The following is a 20,776-nucleotide window of genomic DNA, read 5'->3' as shown; positions in this document are numbered from 1 at the left end:
TTCATAGTGTAAAAAGGTGTATTTCGAACGTTTATTCCATATAATTTTCGTGGGCAATTTTTTGTTGAAATAGTAGAAGATTCCATTACAGTTTCCAGGTTATCTAGTAAAAATAATAGGACATCTAGGATAAAATGAACGCTTCTCGCCAATAAACGTTACAGTTTGGCGAGTAACACTAAATGTAACGCATGTTTAATGGTTTTTAGTTAAATAAATTAAAAAAAAAACTAAAAAATTATCCGAAAATGTCATCAAATTCGACAAACAATTCATAAAAAAAGTGACCAGGAAAATGAGGCGTTTGTAACGCAAGAATAAAGATAATTACCCAATAAAGGAACCCATTTAGTCTCACCTTGTATGGCTGCTGTCTGGGTTACTAATGAATGGGCAAAAATTTTTCCCAAAGTATCACATCTCAAAATATTTTACTCAAATTATCATTTGCTAAAACAACTTATCGCAATTTTACAGTTAGTAATTATTTTGACAAATTATTGTTTCATAAATAATTAGTAAAATGTATCGTTTGGCATAAACTACTCTAAATACTCTTCCCAAAATATTGCATGGCATAATAACATATTTTATTTAATTTTCTGGTAGCAATTTGTTTCTGTGGGGGCCGCAGTTCTAACCTAACCTAACCTACTTTTCTGGTAGCAGTTGGTTTCCGAGGATGGTTCGTGCGCGAAGTGTCATTTTGAACAAACATTTTTTTGGAATATAATATTAGCCAAAACAGAACGTTTGCTTAATAAACGTTTGTCGTAATAAAATTAAACAAAGTAAAATTATGTCAAATAATAATTTGACCAGATGAATAAAATGCGAAATGAAAATATGCTAAAGGTTCGTTTGGGAAATGAAACTACTGCGATAAGAGCAGCTGTATTTTATATAAGTAACTCGTGTTTTAACAAATAAATATCTTTATCTTTATCTTTAAGTTTTTTTGGAATTAAAATTTGGCAAAAAATATTTTGCCGAAACGGCAGTACACCCTGCGTCTATTTATACTGTTTAGGTCAAACACATTTAGTAAAGGTAGTGCCACGAGAGTTGAAGTGAATGATTACCACACAGCTACAACATGTCGTGTAACGACAGCAGGATTTTGACATTTACTCATTCATTTCATTCATTCTTCTTTTGCAATCCGTTCTTTTTGTAGCTGTGTAATCATTCACTTAAACTGTCGTAGAGGTATATATCTATACTAGATAGCTGTAATTTGGAACGATTAAATTAGTAATAATTACGCGGCACTGACAAAATGTTGGAATGAATACAAAAACTGTCTGATGTACTAATTTTTTTTTCGAAAATATTAAAGCATCTCCAAGAAAACCACGAAAATAAATGTAAAATAGCAAAAATAAAGTAAGTCCCTTGTTTTAAATTATATTTTATTTTTATTGCTTGTTGAAACAGTAGAATTATTTAATACATTTGAATAATCCTAATACAAAGCTTTCCGTTATGACACAAAAATTAGTATGGAATATTTCCGTTGTGACACACTAAATAAACATACCACCACTACGACATGAGAGTTGCAGTAACTCAACACAACTGCATTGATGACACTAAATTACCATACTATTACCAAACTAACCATGCATTTACCTATTGTATTAGTAATTTTGTGTCACAACCGGTCACATCTGTGCCAGTTGTGTCACAACTCTTTCCAGTCAGCCGAGTATATGTTAAATGCGATTAAACGTGATCCTATGTTTTAGTCTCCACCCCAACACAATATGTGTCTGTCCATCTACAGCGGCCTACCGCCGCCACTATTAAATTTAACCGCCATAAAACCAATCGACCAATTTTAACATTATTTTTGTTGTTCAGTTATAATTTTATTGCCTTCCAGCTGTGTTTAGTCTTCGGAACTTCATTCTTTCTCTTTCTAACTAAGGATGTAGAAACAGGATGGCAAGTTAGGTGTACCCCTATAGATCAATAACTCTTGTCTAAGGCTAAGTTCCAGTGAAAGAGAAGATATATACTAAGACGATGCTATTGATTGTTATTCTACACTTAGTATAGGTAGTGCCACGAGAGTTGAAGTTAATGATTACGCACACAGCTACAAAAAGAACTGATTGCATAAAAGGAAGAATGAATGAAATTAATGAGTTAATGTCAAAATCATGCTGTCATTAAATGATGGTCTTCCGAAAGCGCTGGTAGTTAAAAAAAAATGATTGCGGCCTTATAATATCGAGCAACCACAGTGTTGCGTTGCGTACTCCCGTTTTGTTCGGAAAAAAGGGAGGACAAAAGTTTCCGAAAGACAAAACTGTCTCAAAACACAGACATTCATTGCCCCGAAACGCATAATTGCCATAATTAATTTCAGGTAATGCAAAATATTCACAAAATTATTCTAATTATAAATAAACCCGCGTAGCTCACCCAAAAACTATGGGATTTGACATTTCGGAGACCTCACGCTACCACTAGCGCCTCTAGCGGCGAATTCATACGCGATAGCCCTCATTGCATGAAATCGGGTCTTTAATGATGAGTGTGCCATATCTTCTAGTGTGACGAAGCCTAAGCGATACTTTCCCAGTGAGGTTATAATTTTATTAGGGCCGCTCTACACCGCTGAGCGAGTGCGGTGTCGCGTTACCGCGCGGTGGGCCGCGTCGCTCGCGCGGCGTCGCTTGCGCACAGCCCGAGAAAGTACTGCCGAAGATCAAGATTTATGCTACGAACTTCAAAGTTCGAATTTCGTAACTGCCGTCCCGCTCACGCTTATGAGTACCTAGTATTTAAGACGAGAGTGAGTCGGGTGGGCGATACGAATATTTGCGGTTTTCAGAGTAGCTCCCTACTTCCCAGTACTTATTCCTATCCGCGCACCACAGCTATGTCTGTGCGACACATATACTATGCTATATTATGAGGAGTTTATAGATTCAACATGACTGATTACACGTCTATAGAACTACTGGATGCTACTCGGAATGTATTTCCTATCCGCGCACCACAGCTATGTCTGTGCGACACATATACTATGTTATATCATGAGGAATTTATTGAATCAGGCGTTACTTTGCGGAGGTCCATATCAATGAACTAAAAGTATTTCCTTGCTCACCCGCGACCTTACGATACCTAAGCTTATGCAAAATATTCGTGTTCATGCAGTTTCTCCACCTCCACACTGTAAGAACACACACAAATCACACAAACCCATCTATCACCACCACCACACCACACTGACGCGTTTCGTAGTTGTCGTTGTCTAACAACTGGTAGCATGGTGTACGGTTGTGTCACTCTGAAGATGAGCTCTGGTTGAGTTCGAAACGCGTCAGTGTGGTGTGGTGGTGGTGATAGATGGGTTTGTGTGATTTGTGTGTGTTCTTACAGTGTGGAGGTGGAGGAACTGCATGAACACGCATATTTTGCATAAGCTTAGCTATCGTAAGGTCGCGGGTGAGCAAGGAAATTCTTTTAGTTCATTGATATCATGAGGAGTTTTTAGCTTCAACATGACTGATTACACGGCTATAGAACTACTGGATGCTACTCGAAATGTATTTTTTAAATAGGCACCTAAAAGAAAACGAACAGGCGGGTCACCTGAATGAAATCACCGCCGCCCATGGAAACCCACGACAACGAAATTAACGTAACTATGCTTGTTTCTTTATCATGCCACGCTTCCTGTTTCTTCAAGGGCATCGCCAGTAGCAGGGAGGGGCTGCCCCCCTAGAGATTCTAAAAAAGTTGTCAAATATAAAGCAACCAAACCAAAGCCCCCCCTGGGCCAACGGTTGGCTACGCCCTTTCTATTCCGTAGTGTGGAGTGCTTGCGCTTGTAGACTTATTTCGCCGTACTTTCTTCGATCCGTACTAGTTGACACGACAACAGTTTATTCAATGTGTTGGAGGAATCCGCCTTGACAATCAACCCTACTTTATGTCATAGAGCACAGAGCTTAATTTTTATCATGCTCATGTATCTTGAACTCTAGCTTACGATCTAAGTTGAATTGACATTGTGTAAGTCCAATTATAGGGTAAACGAGAAATGAGTTCCGTACAACGGAACCCTTATAGGATCACTTTTTGCCCGTCTGTCTGTCTGTCAAGATTCTCGGGAATGTGAATTTATATCAAATACAGGTCGCTGTGGAATCAAACTTCTAAGCCAACGCAATGAAAAGATGCAGCCGTTTATGCTGCAAATTTCCGCAAATTATCGAAACTCAATTCTCGCAAGGGAATCAAAACCTACAGGGTACTTCCCGTGAACTCAGAATCTTGAAACTTGGTATGAAGGTAGCTATTAAAACACAACTAACTAGAAAAGTCTGAAAATCTTGATTTTTTATGTCTGTCTTTAAAGATCAATGACTAATATAATCTGACCCCACACTGCGTAGGTACATTTTGCTTAAGATTTGATTATTACTTTCTCAAGTAAGTGAATTATTGTTTTTCTTTTGAGAAATAGAGATCTTTAAACCGAATTTACTTTGCTGTACATTGCTGGCAATTATATTTTTGTTAGAAAGTTAACAAAGTCTAAATTTTAGTTTTTTAATGAAATTAATGTCACGGTTAAGTTACAGCAATACCTACGTTGCGTTAACCTCCCTTAAGTAACACACTGTATTATATTCGTTAAAAGCGATTTTTAGCAATCGAAAAAAAACAACAAAAGTATGACATCAAATTTTACCTGACTCTAAGTGCAAGCGAGATGGCACGAGCGAGACAGCGCGTAAGGCTTTCAAGGTGGGCGGGGCGGCCACTCCCCCCGCCTCGTGCAATAAATTATAATCACTTGTTATTTGTTTGTATATTACTTTGTTGTTTTTAAATTTTCGCAGCTTTTTCTTGTGTTCAATCAGACTACTTATGGATTCCGTGCCGTGCCTATTATCAAACCCAAATTAGAATAGGAATTAAGTCCAACATTAATCCAGTCATACTTAACCTTATTTTACCCGACTGCCCGAAAGGGAGTCATGTTTTTATAAGTTAAAGGGTCAAACCTTGTAAGTTCTTCGACTTCAAACTATAAGTACCTAGATTAAGGTTAAATAAAAAAGGTTTATGTTTTTTCCTTTCAGTCTCTTCAGCGGTTTAATTTTTTTGTTAAAATGTTTTTATTTTATAATTTTATCCCACCCTTAAGGTAGTTTTATTTCCCAAATTTATATGAGACCAACTTCAAGGTTTTATACCCTATCCAATAAAAAAAAATTATAACAAAAAATTGAACCTACTACAAAAAACCATAAAAATAATTTTCTACCAGTCTGAAGTCGGTGCCTCAGCACGAGCCAGCAGGAGTGGACCTATAGTCGTCTACCTCACGTACATACTATAGGTACGCGTATATTGGGAGTGATTGAAATCACTCCTGTTGGCTCGTGCTGAGGCACCGACTTCAGACTAGTAGAAAATTATCTTCATGGTTTTTTGTAGTCGGTTAAATTTTTTGTTATATTTTTTTTTCACGCTTTTTAGTGTAAATAATATAAGATACATAGTTTAATGTCAACTGCTCGTCACCTTTTACGAAAAATTGCCTTATTCCGATGCAGAGACGTTCATTATTGAGGAGTCCTGGTGCATCATCACATCACCCGTTCCATTTCACCATATGAATTACGATGAGCTTAAATTGCCTAGCAACTGCGCTAAAGTAATTGAAATTCAACCCGTGAAGTAGGTACTTGTTATTGAGTAGTCGCTCCATTGGTCAAATTTGGTCTTCATCATCAGTTCCACTTCACCAAATGATGATTTTCAAGGGCAAATGCACGAGTTACTCCTAAATATATCGAAATTACCATAGGTTGTGCCATAGGCGTTCCTACAATATTTGACAGAAAGAAAGAAAGAAAGAGAAAGAAAAAGAAAGCAAATACATTTATTTAACGCCATAAAAAACAAACATAGGAACAAACATAGAACAAATAAAGACGTATGTCTTAAACAGGTCCCGACTCAGCATAATGCCACGGCAAGCCGTGGCGCTGATTTTCAGTGAGGACCTTATCTAAAAACTAACTTAAAATAAAAATTAAAAATAAAATAAAACAAATATTAAATTGTATGGCAACACCGGCTTAAACAGTTCAATCGTGTGCAGTTGAAATGTTTTAAGTCACCGCCAAAAGTACACTTTGCAAATATGAATAATGCATATTACTGTTAAAATGGTTATTTAAAAACAACATGCTACATACTTGACTCTTTAAAAACAAAACACAGGTATTTCTATTAAAGTATCTTACTTGACTAAATAATACGCCAACCAACAGTGGATTTGAAGAGTTCCCTCGATTTCCCTAGGATCCATCATCAGATCCTGATTTGGTGCTTATACATGAAATTAGGCGTGTTCATACATGAAAACATGTAAGTAAGTATAATACGCGTCGCCTTGAGAACCTTGCTGAGCAGCCCATCTGGTTGCTCGCCCTCTCTCCGATAAGCTGTAAAAGCCGTCTGAGGCCAACAGCAACAGTCCGTCCAAAAAAGAAAAAAAAAAAGACGAGAACCTGGTCTGCTCCGGTTTTACTAAGGGAGGGTTATGTGTTTGACGCGTATGTATGTAGGTATGTATGTCTATTCTTATGTCCTCTCGTAACTACTCAACGGCTGAACTGGATTCGTCTTGATGACGCGAGTGACACTAGGTAGGTACTTACATGAAGAATCAAAATGTATTTATTCGAATCTGTCGAGTAGAACATCAAATGAAAGCTAATAACTAGCCCATTCTAAATATATATGAGTTATAATAGTTTTAATCTACCATTTTCATAGAACTATTAAAAAAGAGTGAAATAAAAAAAATTAAAAGATCAAAAAATCCAACAGCCTTAAAAAAGACTAACAAGAAGAAAACAATTCTAGTGGACTAGAACTTTGTTAAGTAGCTAACTTAAAGTTCAACCGTCGGGACCCATTTAAATCGTGACGCTCAAAAATTCTTACCTAATGGGTCCCGACTGTTGGACTTTAAGTTAGCTACTTAACAAAATTCTAGCCCACTAGACTTGTTTTCTTCTTGTTAGTCTTTTTTAAGGCAGTCGGGTTTTTTGATCTTTTAATTTCGTCGGTTAAAATATGGTGTCCGCCAAAATAAAATATGACCGGGGCTATGTTCTGGACTGACGCCTTTACCGTGTAATCGATGCAGTGCTGGATTAGCCCATAAGCAAACTAAGCAATGAGGGCTATCGTTTTTTGTCTCACTAGATGGCGCACTGTTGCGTGAGGTTTTTGAGTATGGCTTTCAGAGTTTGTTATTACGGGCGTGAAAACAAAGTTTAGATTAAAATCATATTTAATACACCTTAAAACCGTACCATAAAAATATCGAGCAACCAGTGTTGCGTAGTCCCGTTTTGTTCGGAAAAAAAGGGAAAAAGTTCCGAAAGACAAAACTGTCTCAAAACACTGACATTCATTGCCCCGTAACGCATAATTGCCATAATTAATTTCAGGTAATGCAAAATATTCACTCAATTATTCTAATTATAAATAAACCCGCGTAGCTCACCCAAAAACTAAGAGATTTGACATTTCAGAGACCTCACGCTACACTAGCGCCTCTAGCGGCGAATTCATACGCGATAGCCCTCATTGCTTAGGCCGCTGTTACACATCCTCGTTAGTAGCACGAGAGCATGCTACTGTCGAGCAAATGCTACCTACTAGCATGTGTGTACAGGACATGCTACTATCGAGCATGCTAGTTGATGCGGGGGTGGCCTTCCAAAAAAGAAAAACCGGCCAAGATCGTGTCGTACACGCCCAGGATAGGGTTCCGTAGCCATTACGAAAAAAACAAATAATATTTTTCTAACGATTTCGTATTGTGTACTGAATCTTCCAAGTTTAGGTGTATTTTATACCTTAGGCTGCTATTTACTCTTAAACTACTAATAATTCTCAAGCAATCTTAGCCGCTATAATTTTCCTTGTAAATTTGATATATTTACTACCATTCTGAATTTTTAAAATTTTTCCACTCAACAGTTTAGATTTTAGAGGGCGGGGGACGATCGATTTCAATGAAAATTTGCACTTTAAAGTTGAATATTTCGCAAACAGATCACTGAATAGAAAAAATGTCTTAGCTACCCCCCCAATAGTTTTAAAAGACAGTTACTCCGGCACTGAATCGATGTATTTTTCCCCCAACCAATATATGCGCTTGTCTTCCACTTCAATTAATCCGTGCCTGTCACAGAATGGCACTAAAATTACCTAAATTGGCTGCAACATACACTAATTTGCATTTAGATGAGCCAAATGCAATTTACTACTTACATTAGTTTAGCATTTCGGGGAGCCAGTGCAAACCGTGACGTCACCCAATTTTCAACTTTGGGCTTTTAGATTTACCTTTATGTCATAATTTTTGAGAATGAGCTAAAATAATTTCTTTGCTCACCCGCGACAACACAAGGTGGAGGTGGAGATGGATGGAGGAAATGGATAAACTTAGCTATCATAAGGTCGCGGGTGAGCAATGATCTTATTTTAGTTCATTGATTTATGGACCTCCGCAAAGTATAACGCCTGATTCAATAAATTATGTATAACCCAGCTTTTTATGCCGGCGATTTTTTACGATGGTACCTTGTCTATACTTAAACACTTTTCGTAAGGCTGTATCTAAGTAAAAGATTTGCATTATTATTTATAAGAGGGGGAATACGAGCATGCGGATCACCTAACGGGGAGCAATCACCGTCGCCCATGGACACCCACAACACGGAGGTGCTTTGCCAGCCCTTTTTTTTTTTATTCGGCTGGATGGCAAACGAGCAAGTGGGTCTCCTGATGGTTAGAGATCACCACCGCCCATAAACATCTGCAACACCAGGGGTACTGCAGATACGTTGCCAACCTAGAGGCCTGAGATGGGATACCTCAAGTGCCAGTAATTTCACCGGCTGTCTTAATCTCCACGCCGACACACAACAGTGTAAGCACTGCTGCTTCGTGGCAGGATTAGCGAGCAAGATAGTGGTAGCAATCCGGGCGGACCTTGCACAAGGTCCTACCACCTGCAAAGAGAGACCCTTTGAGAGACTGATAAGCTCGATTTTTAAGGATCCCTAAGTGTACCGGTCCGAAATTGCTGTACCTACCAGGAAGCCTAGAACTGCTGGGTACCTACATAGATATTTTTCCACTGTGCCCAGTCTAAAAGTTTTAAATGCATAATACGCCAATGAAATGTCTTAACGAGGTTGCATATTATTTAGATAATTTATCTTCATTTAATTATTATTTATTACCCATTTTTCTGTCAGTTTTCATTTTCTTTTAAAAACAGCAAATAAAAGTGCTTTAATTTTATGTTTAAGGGGGGGCTTCCATACAACAAACTTGATTTTTTGCCGTTTTTTTGCTAATGTTTAATGTTGTATATAATATATTGGTACGGAACCCTTCGTGCGCGAGTCCGACTCGCACTTGACCGGTTTTATTTTATTATTATGTAGCCTGTGTTATGTCCCACTGCTGGGCAAAGGCCTTGCGGGTTTTATGGAATAAAAATGCAAAATAATTATAAATAAGCAGGTACCTATACGCCGTAGAGTAAAGTTAGTCATATAAACTCAATGAAATATTATATCTATTGGGCAACAAAATGAATTAATCAAAGTCGACAGGGACAAGGATTAAATGGAAGGTTTGGTGGGAGACATTTTCGCTTCTGAGTTTGACCTTCGCTGACTTGACTAGCTTGGGCAAGTCGTCTACCGAATATAAAAAAAACACCTTGATAACAGTCTCACCGGCACCGTTTTCGAGAAATTTCGATTTTTCAGATTTTTTGAAAAATGTATACCCGCTAACTGATATTATGAAGGATTCGAGAACCTCCTGCAGGGCTACTACGAAACTCGAAGTTCGTATCGTACCGTCCCTCTCGCTCTCGTATTAAATAAATAGTATAAGTGTCAGAGGGACCGCACGACACGAACTTCGAGTTTCTTAGTAGCCCTGCTGAGCGTAGGGGCCCCTGTGCACGGCATCACCTAACCCGTCGTTAGCTACGCAAATACATTGAATCATGTTGTGCGGGTTTAGTCTAGTTTTTTTTTTTTTTATTATTGTAGCTTCGCGCTCTTGGCGCATTTAGCATTAGTCTAGTTAGTTTCAAAATTTTGCCGCTATGTTGACGGACTTTGACCTCATGTTGACCACAGACTAATGAAGTAATCATTTTTTTATTGTGTGATGAAAATAGGGAAAATTATCAAGTTCTCGACCATAATAAAGTCAAGAATATTGATTTTTTTTATTTTCAAACTAAACGTTTTCATCAAATGCTGAACATTGTGGCGATTGTAGGCGAGCTCTAATGTTGGCACGGCTCATCCCTAGCCGGAAGCCGCACCGCACTACGCGCGGGCGGCCGACATGATGCTTTTTGATTTGACGTCTCTCGCTCGCCGGCTCGCAAGCTGAGAACACTATCCAAACTAACTGTAATCAATAGTAAAACTATCTTAGAATTACAATTTGCCCAAGTCAAAATAATAGTGTATTTAATTTATTATATATAATTAAATGTAGGTGTTAAATGTAGTTTTTAATATATGTGCTACCAAACCACAACATAGTAGGTATATAACTTTTAACTTTATTTTAATTATTATATTTTATTAAATAAAAACATGTCAAGTTATACAAATTTCAATAAATCTTAGAACAGTCAGATAAATAGATACACACACAATAATCAGTCAAATAATCCGCCCCACGCTACGAATAAAATATTCGTAGGCCCCACGTCATACCTGGTGCAAAAGTACCCAATAGTCGCGTTTTTTAAAATTAGCTATTTTTTGTAATAAAAACATATTGAAAGTATAACCTTTTTGCTTTTTAAATAAAGTGACGGATAAACAATATACTCTTGACAAACACTTGACTAAAAAAGTCAAAGAAAAATAGATTAAAAGTTTTATGTCGGATTCGCGCTGTCGTCGTTCATCCACCATTACCTCTCATATTTCGTTTTCTAGAATTTTTTTACCGTACAACGGCAAAACCTACTAGACACTGGCAAAATTGTCCTCCAATGGACAGAGCCATATTTTTCTAAAAAATCTAGTCTAAGTTTTATGTCAAAGCACATGCTGGCCAACCTAATAGTCTAATTTTGTTTTGTTTGGTTAGTTTATCTGTGGTAAATATTTCTCAACTTAATCAATACCTTAAAATTGAGAAAACGTATTAAAAATCCTATTAATTTAATTAATTTATTACTGTCATATGAATTCATTTTCCACATTACTTTTTCAAAATAAGTGGTTTTCTGTGAAAGTTTTGTTGTTCCATAGACAAAACCGGTAAAGTTCCATTCACAGATTACGTCACGAAGGCACATCACTTTCTCGTCTCGCTCATAGTCGTTGACCAAGCGCAGCAAGCGTAGCGGAGATGCAAGGAATTCGCAATCTGATAAATTAATACGTCATCTCCAGTTATAGTGATACTGTAATTTAATAGTTCGTTCGGCTACAGTTTAAATAAACTATAAAATACAGTAAGTAAACCGAAGCGCTAGTGTATAGCGTTCCTGCGCCACGGATGCGTTGTTTGGTTCGCGGCGTAGCTCTATACAAATGCATAATATAACCTATTCGCGCTTTGCATAAATCAGTTACAGCGTAGCCTTGTAATTGATGCAGATGCGAAGTAAGTGGCAATAGAGTAATGCGATTATAGGAAATAGTGAAAACGTCATCGCGAAGCCATCGTTCTGTGTGCGTTTGGCGCGTTTCGACCTCCAGGGGACTAACGCGTCTGAATTTGCAGGCATAATGCCGGCCGCGCGTGGCGTAAAACGCTCGGCGTCGAAATCTAACTCCGCCACGTCAGCCAGCGTCCCCAAGAATAAGAAAAAACGAGCAGGTAAGACCTAAATGCTCCGTTGCAGTTGTTTTCTTTACCTTTTTGCCCGACGTCAATGACCTGTCAAAATATGATGGCGGGAAACGCGTCGTACTTAGCAATTCATATTTTACCTTCTTTATTCAACTCATTACTACAATCATTAAAGTCATAAAACTCGCTCTCAATAAACAGAAATATTTTTTAAATACTTCAGAGATTAACCGCTAATATTCTTATTGGATTTTGAGGTTATACACAATCTTAGATATACTAATCGTAAGAATTATATTAACACAGTGTTTTATGGTACTGAAGCATCATTGTTCTCTAACATTTTACAGGTTAGTCTCGAATTCCGTGTGAACTTATGGTGGTGTAGATAAAAAAGTTATGCTATGATAAGCCTACCATAGAGATAAACTGATGGAAAACTTTTAAGCCAGCATGTCAATGGTAACAAATAATAACAATACTACATATACATATTCATGGTTATGTAATGTTTACTTGGCTTTATCATTGAGTCACTAGCATATGGAATAACTAGTTCAAGAGTAGGTACTTTAATTAAATAATTACTCACTATATTTATATGAAAAGTTATTCTCACAATTATAAAGTCAGTAGTTCGGGGTTATAGACAAATATTTAACATGTGTAGTAGGAATAAAATCTATTGGTAGGTACCTACCCACATTTAAGCTTGTAAATTGTTTGATAATAATCAACATAAAGTTTCCAACTGAGAAAGAATTCAGGGCAGTTGAAAGATCATACATAAGAGAGTATCCCAGTACAGTGCGGTTTTGGGCAGGTTGTTGGGATGCGAGAATACCTTTTAAATATGTCAAAAATTGGGATAGGTTGTGTGACTAATTGCATCATTATAATAACTAAACCTTTAAAGCTCAAAGGACAAAATCTAAATTATTCAGTGTACTAACAAGGTATAGTTAAAGTGAGAAAAGTTTTTACATGTCAAAGCCTGTATGACATTGACATAAGATTGAATTTCACTTGGCCTGTGTAAAACCTTTTTTTACTACATCTATAGGATAACTAACACAATTGTGGACCTCTTTGTTGTCTTAAAATAATTTCCTGAAATTTCATATAACTCCATTGCTCCATACACTTTTTTGCTTTAAAGTTAAAAGTTGTGATAATATGAGAAGGACAGCAATATGTTTATTTATATAGTTAAGATGTTTCATAATCATAATGTTATGCAATAGCAAGTACCTCATGTAAATTAAATTATGGTGATCAATGTCCAATTGCTGTACCTTTTACATGTGATGAAAGTTATAACTACAATAATAATAACAAACAGGGTTAAACGGGGTTGTACTTAGACCTAAGGTGACATTTACAAAGTGCAATGATGAAATAAATAAATAATACACACAAGACCAAAAGGTATCAACAAAAAACTTGTGCTTTCTAAGGAAAAGAGGGAATTAGGCGATTATTTGCCATGGAGCATGCCAGGCATATGCCCAGAGCTATGAACAATTTGCCATTTGATTACTTTTTGCATGTATTTAGGGGCACCAGGCAATAGTTTTGATCCTGGAGGGGTGTCAAATGGTTTTAATTTATCTCTATACCAAATTACATTTAAAGTGGTTCAGCATGAAGAGGTAATAAACAACGGACACTACGGACAGAGGTAACTTTCATGATGATGGTGGTAAAGATATGTACAGTTGAGGAAACTGAATCACACACCAGGGTGGAACCTTTTTGTAATCAATTTTGCTATGATTTCTTTGGCAAATGTATGGGATGTCAACATGACATTAGTAGCACATAGGTCCATCCTGGTACATTATTCAGTTACCTTGTCTGTACAAAATGCCAAATAAATTTGATGATAATCAAGGAAAAAATACCAATTTCCCCAAAAGTCTTAAGTCCAATTTTATAATGGAAAGTGTGCTTATGTATCTATCTATCTATTTAAACAAGCAATTCTTGTATATTTATATAGTCAGAATCTCGGAAATTTCTCCAAAGATTTTAATTCAATTTGGTATGTAGGGGTTTTTGGGGATGACAAATCAATCTAGCATGGTCTTATCTCTGGAAAAACGCTTATTATCGAGTTTTAGTCCAAGTTCGGTCGCCCAGGTACTGTCCAATTAAATAAGAAAAAAAAAAAACCAACAAACCAAGAACCTCCACTTTTTCTGAATCCTGCAGAGTTCAGTGACAGATAATCCCAATCAGTTCTTCTATTTATTACATACTAAATTATGAATAATTATTTACAAGCCAACTGGGTTCTATTTCCTTATACTAGTTTTGTATGTTACAGCGTTCCAGTTGGAGATACCAACTGCGCCTAAAAAAAGGGGCTCTGTGTTCACATGTGGCCAAGGGGATGTGGGGCAGCTCGGGCTTGGAGAAGATGTCACGGAGACCACCAAGTAATGATTTTTTTACTGTTTTAATGTAATTTTGTACTTACAAATCCAATTAGAACTATCTCATGGAAGTTCAAAGAAAAAATGTTATATCTGTTTATTTCATAACAATTTTACAATTAGTTACATGATAGGAATAGCTAATATAGCTAAACTTTATTTTTAAAGATTTTAGTTGCTAGGCTGACAGTTGGTTGACAATAACTGTTGGCAATTAATTTCTAATAGCTATTTTTTCCCTTGTCCCTGTACATAACCAACTTCCATTACCAGCACTGGGAGAGGACAAATAAAATATGTGTTGCTTCAGTAGTGCTTGCTATGTGTTGGTGTGCAATAAAGAGTTATTGTTATTGTATTGTATTGTATAGTGTTATTTGCAAGGTTGAGGATATTAACGTAACAACTAGCTTTAATCTGTGCAAGCAACCAAGCAACCTTGTGCAACGTCCGCCCGGATTGCTACCACCATCTTGCTTGCTAATCCTGCCGTGAAGCAGCAGTGCTTGCACTGTTGTGTTTCTGCGTGGAGAGTAAGACAGCCGGTGAAATTACTGGCACTTGAGGTGTCCCATCTTAGGCCTCTAGGTTGGCAACGCGTCTGCAATAACCCTGGTGTTGCAGATGTTTATGGGCGGTGGTGATCTCTTACCATCAGGAGACCCACTTGCTCGTTTGCCATCCAGTCGAATAAAAAAAAATGACGAGATTAGAGCCTGCAAAAAAATATGGCAGCATTCAACTGTTGCTATTTTTTTCCCTTGAAATTTGCTTCCTTTATCTTTTCTTCAGAAATTAAATGAAAAAAAAACTGCTATGGGCAAGAAGAAATAGGTAATGAATTATTATGCCCCATTAGTGATGTGTAATACAAACTATCTCTTTTGTAGATAGCTGTGTATCAGAACTCAAAAATTTATCTGAAAACATAATTTTAAAAAAAGTTTTTTATTGACATTGTACATAACTAATATTAGGTTGCCACCAAACTACTTGTTAACGTGGTCTAGTAATGTAAGTCGCAGAGTCAGGAAAATTACTACATATTAATTTGTAAATACATATGCTCCCCCTGAAGTCATTGGTTTTGAGTTTAGATGTTAAGTTTATATCTTGATTTAGTTTAAACTACATTCACTTATATATATATATTCCTGCCTTTTTATTCTGAACTTCTTAGTTGAGTATAGATACATGGTTGTGTTTGTTATAGTAAGTCCCGAAGCTCAGTTTGCCTCTTGGCCTAGGCCTCCTCTAACATTTTCCATTGGGATCTGTCTCGCGCTACCCTCCTCCAATGATGTCCAGCCGTGAGTTTAAGGTCGTCTTCCCATCTTGTTTGTTCATTCACTTATTGCTTATTTAATTTTGCTATCAAATTATAATAGACACAATTCTATTTGGGTTTAAATAAATAATAAATAAATGACAGCAAAAATAAATTTAGTTGTAAAAATTTTTCAGCACAATTCATCATCCCAGCCTATATACGTCCCACTGCTGGGCACAGGCCTCCTCTCAGAACAAGAGGGCTTGGGCCATAGTTCCCACGCGGGCCCAGTGCGGATTGGGGCATAGTTCCCACGCTTATACTTTGATAAAATTCACTTTAGGACTGTAATAACTTAGAGATACGAAGTCAAAATAGGTAGTCAATTCACGTGGATGATTTTCCAATAATTATAAGCATCACAATCGCTTATTTAACTTTGCCACTGACTGTAGAAGGAATATAAATGATAAAGACATTTTATGGAAGGAAATAAACACTACATTAGTCTTATTTATGTGCAGATTCAAGTATGTGGCTGGCTTGGGCGACAAGATCGTTGATGTGTGTTCTGGTGGTATGCACACCATAGCACTGGACTCCGATGGCAAGGTATGTGTTATTTTAGGTCTATTTGCTTGATAAGTTTGATGTACTAGCGTGGAAAATGTCACATTATATCCAGAGGCGTCTCTAGCCCATAGCCTATGTAGCGCCCGGTCCAAAGTGTTTACTTTTAGGTGATTTAAACGGTATTCAATCAAAAAGGAATCGACTTTGATGGTGAACAATACGAAAATCTATAAGATACCTAATTAGGTAGGTACCTACGAGTACTTACCTAATTATTTGTATTTCGCAAAACTATAGGTATTCATTCAGGCAGAGAATTAGTATTCAGAGCACAAAAAAAATGTTTAAGGGCTGCATGCGGCTTGCAACCAACTCAGTCATGCAAACCATACTTTATCGAGCTAAAAATTCTGTCCCTTCCGTGTCTTTATATATATGAAGTATCCATATTTGTAAAACAAAACCTGCATTACTATTCTAAGTTAAATAGCCATTGCCACCATGACAAAATTAACCATAGACTATGTAAAACAGCGCTCCTCAGCAAAAGCATATATGGAATGGCACCAAAAGTCTACAACAACTTACCGAATAATATACTGCAACTGGGCGACATTACACAATTTAAAGTAGCGCTCTATAATTTTCTGGCTGGGAAAGCATATTATTCCGTTCAAGAATATTTGTTAGACTGCATTTAGAATTATTTAAGTATTTTTTGTTTGTTATGATTATGATGCATGTAAAGCTGTCGTTATAGTTATATTTGTATGCATATGGCGAGACATAGTGATACAATTAATCACCTATGTAACATCTATTGACCTATGTTAACAATTTTGAATTTGAATTTGAATTTTGAATTTTGAATTTGAATTTCATTTAGACGCCCTAAAATGCTTATAATGCCTAACAATCTTGTATTATGCACCTCGCACTTGAGTATTTAACTATATGGTGGTTTAAATAAATACAAGAAAATGGCTTCTTACCTTTCAATATCTTTCGTAATTCTGAAAAATGATAATTCCGATTCCTGTACCATCTTTTTATTAATGCATCCGTAAACACAGTAATGTGCCTTAAACAGATTATTTCGTTTCGAAGTCATTGTTTACGCGCGACGCGTCCAGCGTGCGAGCGAGCCTAGGGGCAACCCACAGCCGTTACCTGTTGTAAGGTGCGCCGGCCGAACATACCTAAACTGCGGAGTCAAACCCCTGTACGCTTAGTGTTTTTCCCGTTCACAAAATACGTTTCGATCGCGTTCGCGTTAAAATCTCAATTATAACGGAAACACGGACAGCGCCACTAGCGAAAGTTTGCACAACAACTTTTGTGAGTGAGGTTTGCTACGTAAACTATTTCGTCCCGTATCGTAACGAAAACGGGTACGACGCCGCACCGTGGACATGTGGCGGCTACGTATCGACGATCGAACGCTCGATTTACGTCTTCGAATGTTTTGTGAAAACGCCACACTAGAGCACTGGTATTAGATAATTTTAACTTTCATATGTGCCCATCATCTACAAGCTAAAAGTCCTCCTACTATATTTCAGCACAAAAATACTAAACTATATTTCATCTTCAGGTGTGGACATTCGGTTGCAACGACGAAGGAGCCCTAGGGCGCCCCACGTCGGGGAGGCCGAGGAGGGCACAGCGGGTGCGGTCAAGCTGCCAGCAAAGGCTGTTGCTGTGTCTGCCGGGGACTCCCACTCCGCAGCCCTGCTGGAGGACGGACAAGTTTATGCTTGGGGTGCCTTCAGGGTGAGTTGATTGTTTACTTTATTATTAAAGCTGTGGTAGCATAGTGGTTCAACCTATTGTCTATCACGCAGGGAATCGTGGGTTTGAACCTGGGCTTCGGAATTTATGTGTGAAATTACATTTCGTAGCATGAGCTTAGCGGTGAAGGAAAACATCGTAAGGTTACCTACATACCAAATTTCATGACTCTAAGCCCAGCGGTTATTATTTCAAGATTTTATCCCTATCCCGTGGGAATATCGGAATAAATAGTAGCCTTTGTGTTATTCCAGAGGTCCAACTACCTACATACCAAATTTCATGACTCTAAGCCTAGCGGTTGTTATTTCAAGATTTTATCCCTATCCCGTGGGAATATCGGGATAAAAAGTATCCTATGTTTTAATCCAGGTTATAAACTAACTTTCCGCCAAATTTCATCCAAATCCGTCCAGCCGTTTAAGCGTGAAAAAGTAACAAACATACTCACTCACTCACTCACTCACAAACTTTCACATTTATAATATTAGTAGGATTTTTTGTTTTGTTATGATTATGATGCATGTAAAGCTGTCGTTATAGTTATATTTGTATGCCATATGGCGAGACATAGTGATACAATTAATCACCTAATGTAACATCTATTGACCTATGTTTAACAAATAAATAAATTTGAATTTGAATTTTGAATTTGAATTTCATTTAGACGCCCTAAAATGCTTATAATGCCTAACAATCTTGTCCTCATTATGCACCTTGCACTTGAGTATTTAACTATATGGTGGTTTAAATTAAATACAAGAAAATGGCTTCTTACCTTTCAATATCTTTCGTAATTCTGAAATATAATAATTCCGATTCCTGTACCATCTTTTTATTAATGCATCCGTAAACACAGTAATGTGCCTTAAACAGATTATTTCGTTTCAAAGTCATTGTTTACGCGCGACGCGTCCAGCGTGCGAGCGAGCCTAGGGGCAACCCACAGCCGTTACCTGTTGTAAAGGTGCGCCGGCCGAACATACCTAAACTGCGGGAGTGTCCAACCCCTGGGTATTAGATAATTTTATCTTTATCATCATCTACATCTACAAGCTAAAAGCCCTCTTGCTATATCTTAGCACAAAAATACTAAACTATATTTCATCTTCAGGTGTGGACATTCGGTTGCAACGACGAAGGAGCCCTAGGGCGCCCCACGTCCGGGGAGGCCGAGGAGGGCACAGCGGGTGCGGTCAAGCTGCCAGCAAAGGCTGTTGCTGTGTCTGCTGGGGACTCCCACTCCGCAGCCCTGCTGGAGGACGGACAAGTTTATGCTTGGGGTGCCTTCAGGGTGAGTTGATTGTTTACTTATTATTAAAGCTGTGGTAGCATACTGGTTCAATCTATTGTCTATCACGCAGAGAATCGTGGGTTTGAACCTGGGCTCGCACCTCTGAGTTTATCGGAATTTATGTGCGAAATTACATTTCGTAGCATGAGCTTAACGTTGAAGGTAACATCGTGAGGAAACCTGCACACACTTGCAAAGAAATTTAATTGTATGTGTGAAGGTTATTGAATCAGCTGGTAAATCTCGCAGGTAATTTTACTGTAATTAAATAAATGACGGTATTTTACGCGATCTGCGCCGCTGTTTCATTCAGAGGCGTATTTAAAGATTTGGCGCCCCGGGTCGCTTGATTTGCTTGAGTTATATGCTATTTTAATTAAACGTGGCAGTCGATCACTTTACTGCCATTGTCTTAGAATATAAGGGTTTTTTTTTAACCTGAAACGATTGAAATATGATATTTTTTACGATCAGATTTTAGTGTGCGGGGCCAGTAGCATTTGCTCTACGCTTGTTACGTGACTAATACGCCACTTTGTACCATCAGCCCTATGGGTGGAACAAATTCTGTCCCATCAGCGAGGAGACAAAAGTAGTACAGTCTACTAGAAGAAATGTTATCTCACATTATACAAACATGCTTATTAGATGACCAATTATAGAAGGGGCTTATAAGTACCACGAAAATGCATGTTTGGCAAATTTTAATCCTATAAACTTACACTTTCACATTATCCGATCTAATATCGGTATCGGAAGGCGACGGACGACACCCGATAGCCGACACCATGTGCTATTTCCGACAAAATCGTTCCGATACGGCCTGCTCAAAATGGCCGCCACGCATCGGGCTCTGCGCACACAGAGACAATTTAGATACACGCATAGCACACATACAAACATTATCGTCCGACAGCCCACGGGCGTCCGATGGTGCCGCCAACGTTATCGGACCGGACAATGTGAAAGACAGGTACATATTTCATACATTTTACTTGCCCCGATATCGTATCGTCGTCCGACACCGTAACTATAGCAACGAGTGACAAGAAAAAGTCGATCGGTCCATATATCTGTCTGGTTATATCTGGCAGGACTCCCACGGCAGCATGGGGCTGATAGTCCGCGGCCGCGAGGGCAAGGCGTGCCGCGAGCCGGTCCGCATCGACGTCGGCGAGACAGCGGCCGCCGTCGCCTCGGGCGGCGACCACCTCGTCATACTCTCCGTAAGTCACTGAGACAGGCAGCTGGGACCGGGTTCTGCGTTTTCGCAGAATTATTGTTTGCCGACTGTTTCATTCAGTATTTTCTTATACTGTTACTAGATTTTGCCCGCGGCTTCGTCCGCGTGGAATTCGGTTCGCGCGCTGTTCCTTCGGGAACTGTGCATTTTTGCGGGATGAAAAGTAGCCTATGTCACTCTCTGGCCCATAAACTATCTCTATGCCAAAAATCACGTCGAAACGGAACAACGGGGACGGAAGACTGACAAACATACGA

At 38.1% G+C, this 20,776-nt stretch overlaps 1 protein-coding gene across 1 annotated transcript; it reads left to right on the top strand.

Annotated features, from left to right (window-relative positions):
• Positions 1-11,418: 11,418 nt before the first annotated feature.
• Positions 11,419-20,514, top strand: LOC141444046 (regulator of chromosome condensation-like). Its single transcript, XM_074109484.1, has 6 exons — positions 11,419-11,569; positions 11,842-11,937; positions 14,240-14,351; positions 16,143-16,230; positions 19,097-19,276; positions 20,371-20,514. The coding sequence occupies exons 2-6, from the start codon at positions 11,847-11,849 to the stop codon at positions 20,512-20,514; spliced, it is 615 nt and encodes a 204-aa protein (XP_073965585.1). The 5' UTR covers positions 11,419-11,569; positions 11,842-11,846.
• Positions 20,515-20,776: the final 262 nt, after the last annotated feature.

The sequence above is a fragment of the Choristoneura fumiferana genome, chromosome 29 (genome assembly GCF_025370935.1).
Source record: "Choristoneura fumiferana chromosome 29, NRCan_CFum_1, whole genome shotgun sequence".
Taxonomy (NCBI): Eukaryota; Metazoa; Arthropoda; class Insecta; order Lepidoptera; family Tortricidae; genus Choristoneura; species Choristoneura fumiferana.
The sequence above is the reverse complement of the archived record's forward strand: the minus strand, read 5'-3'. Positions and strand labels throughout refer to the sequence as shown.

Bases quoted from the DNA above. Each gene is read 5' to 3' on its own strand.
- LOC141444046 (XM_074109484.1), top strand. From the start codon at position 11,847: ATGCCGGCCGCGCGTGGCGTAAAACGCTCGGCGTCGAAATCTAACTCC. The intron at 14,352-16,142 runs GTAATGATTTTT...ATTTATGTGCAG, and splicing joins GATGTCACGGAGACCACCAA to ATTCAAGTATGTGGCTGGCT. The intron at 16,231-19,096 runs GTATGTGTTATT...TTTCATCTTCAG, and splicing joins CACTGGACTCCGATGGCAAG to GTGTGGACATTCGGTTGCAA.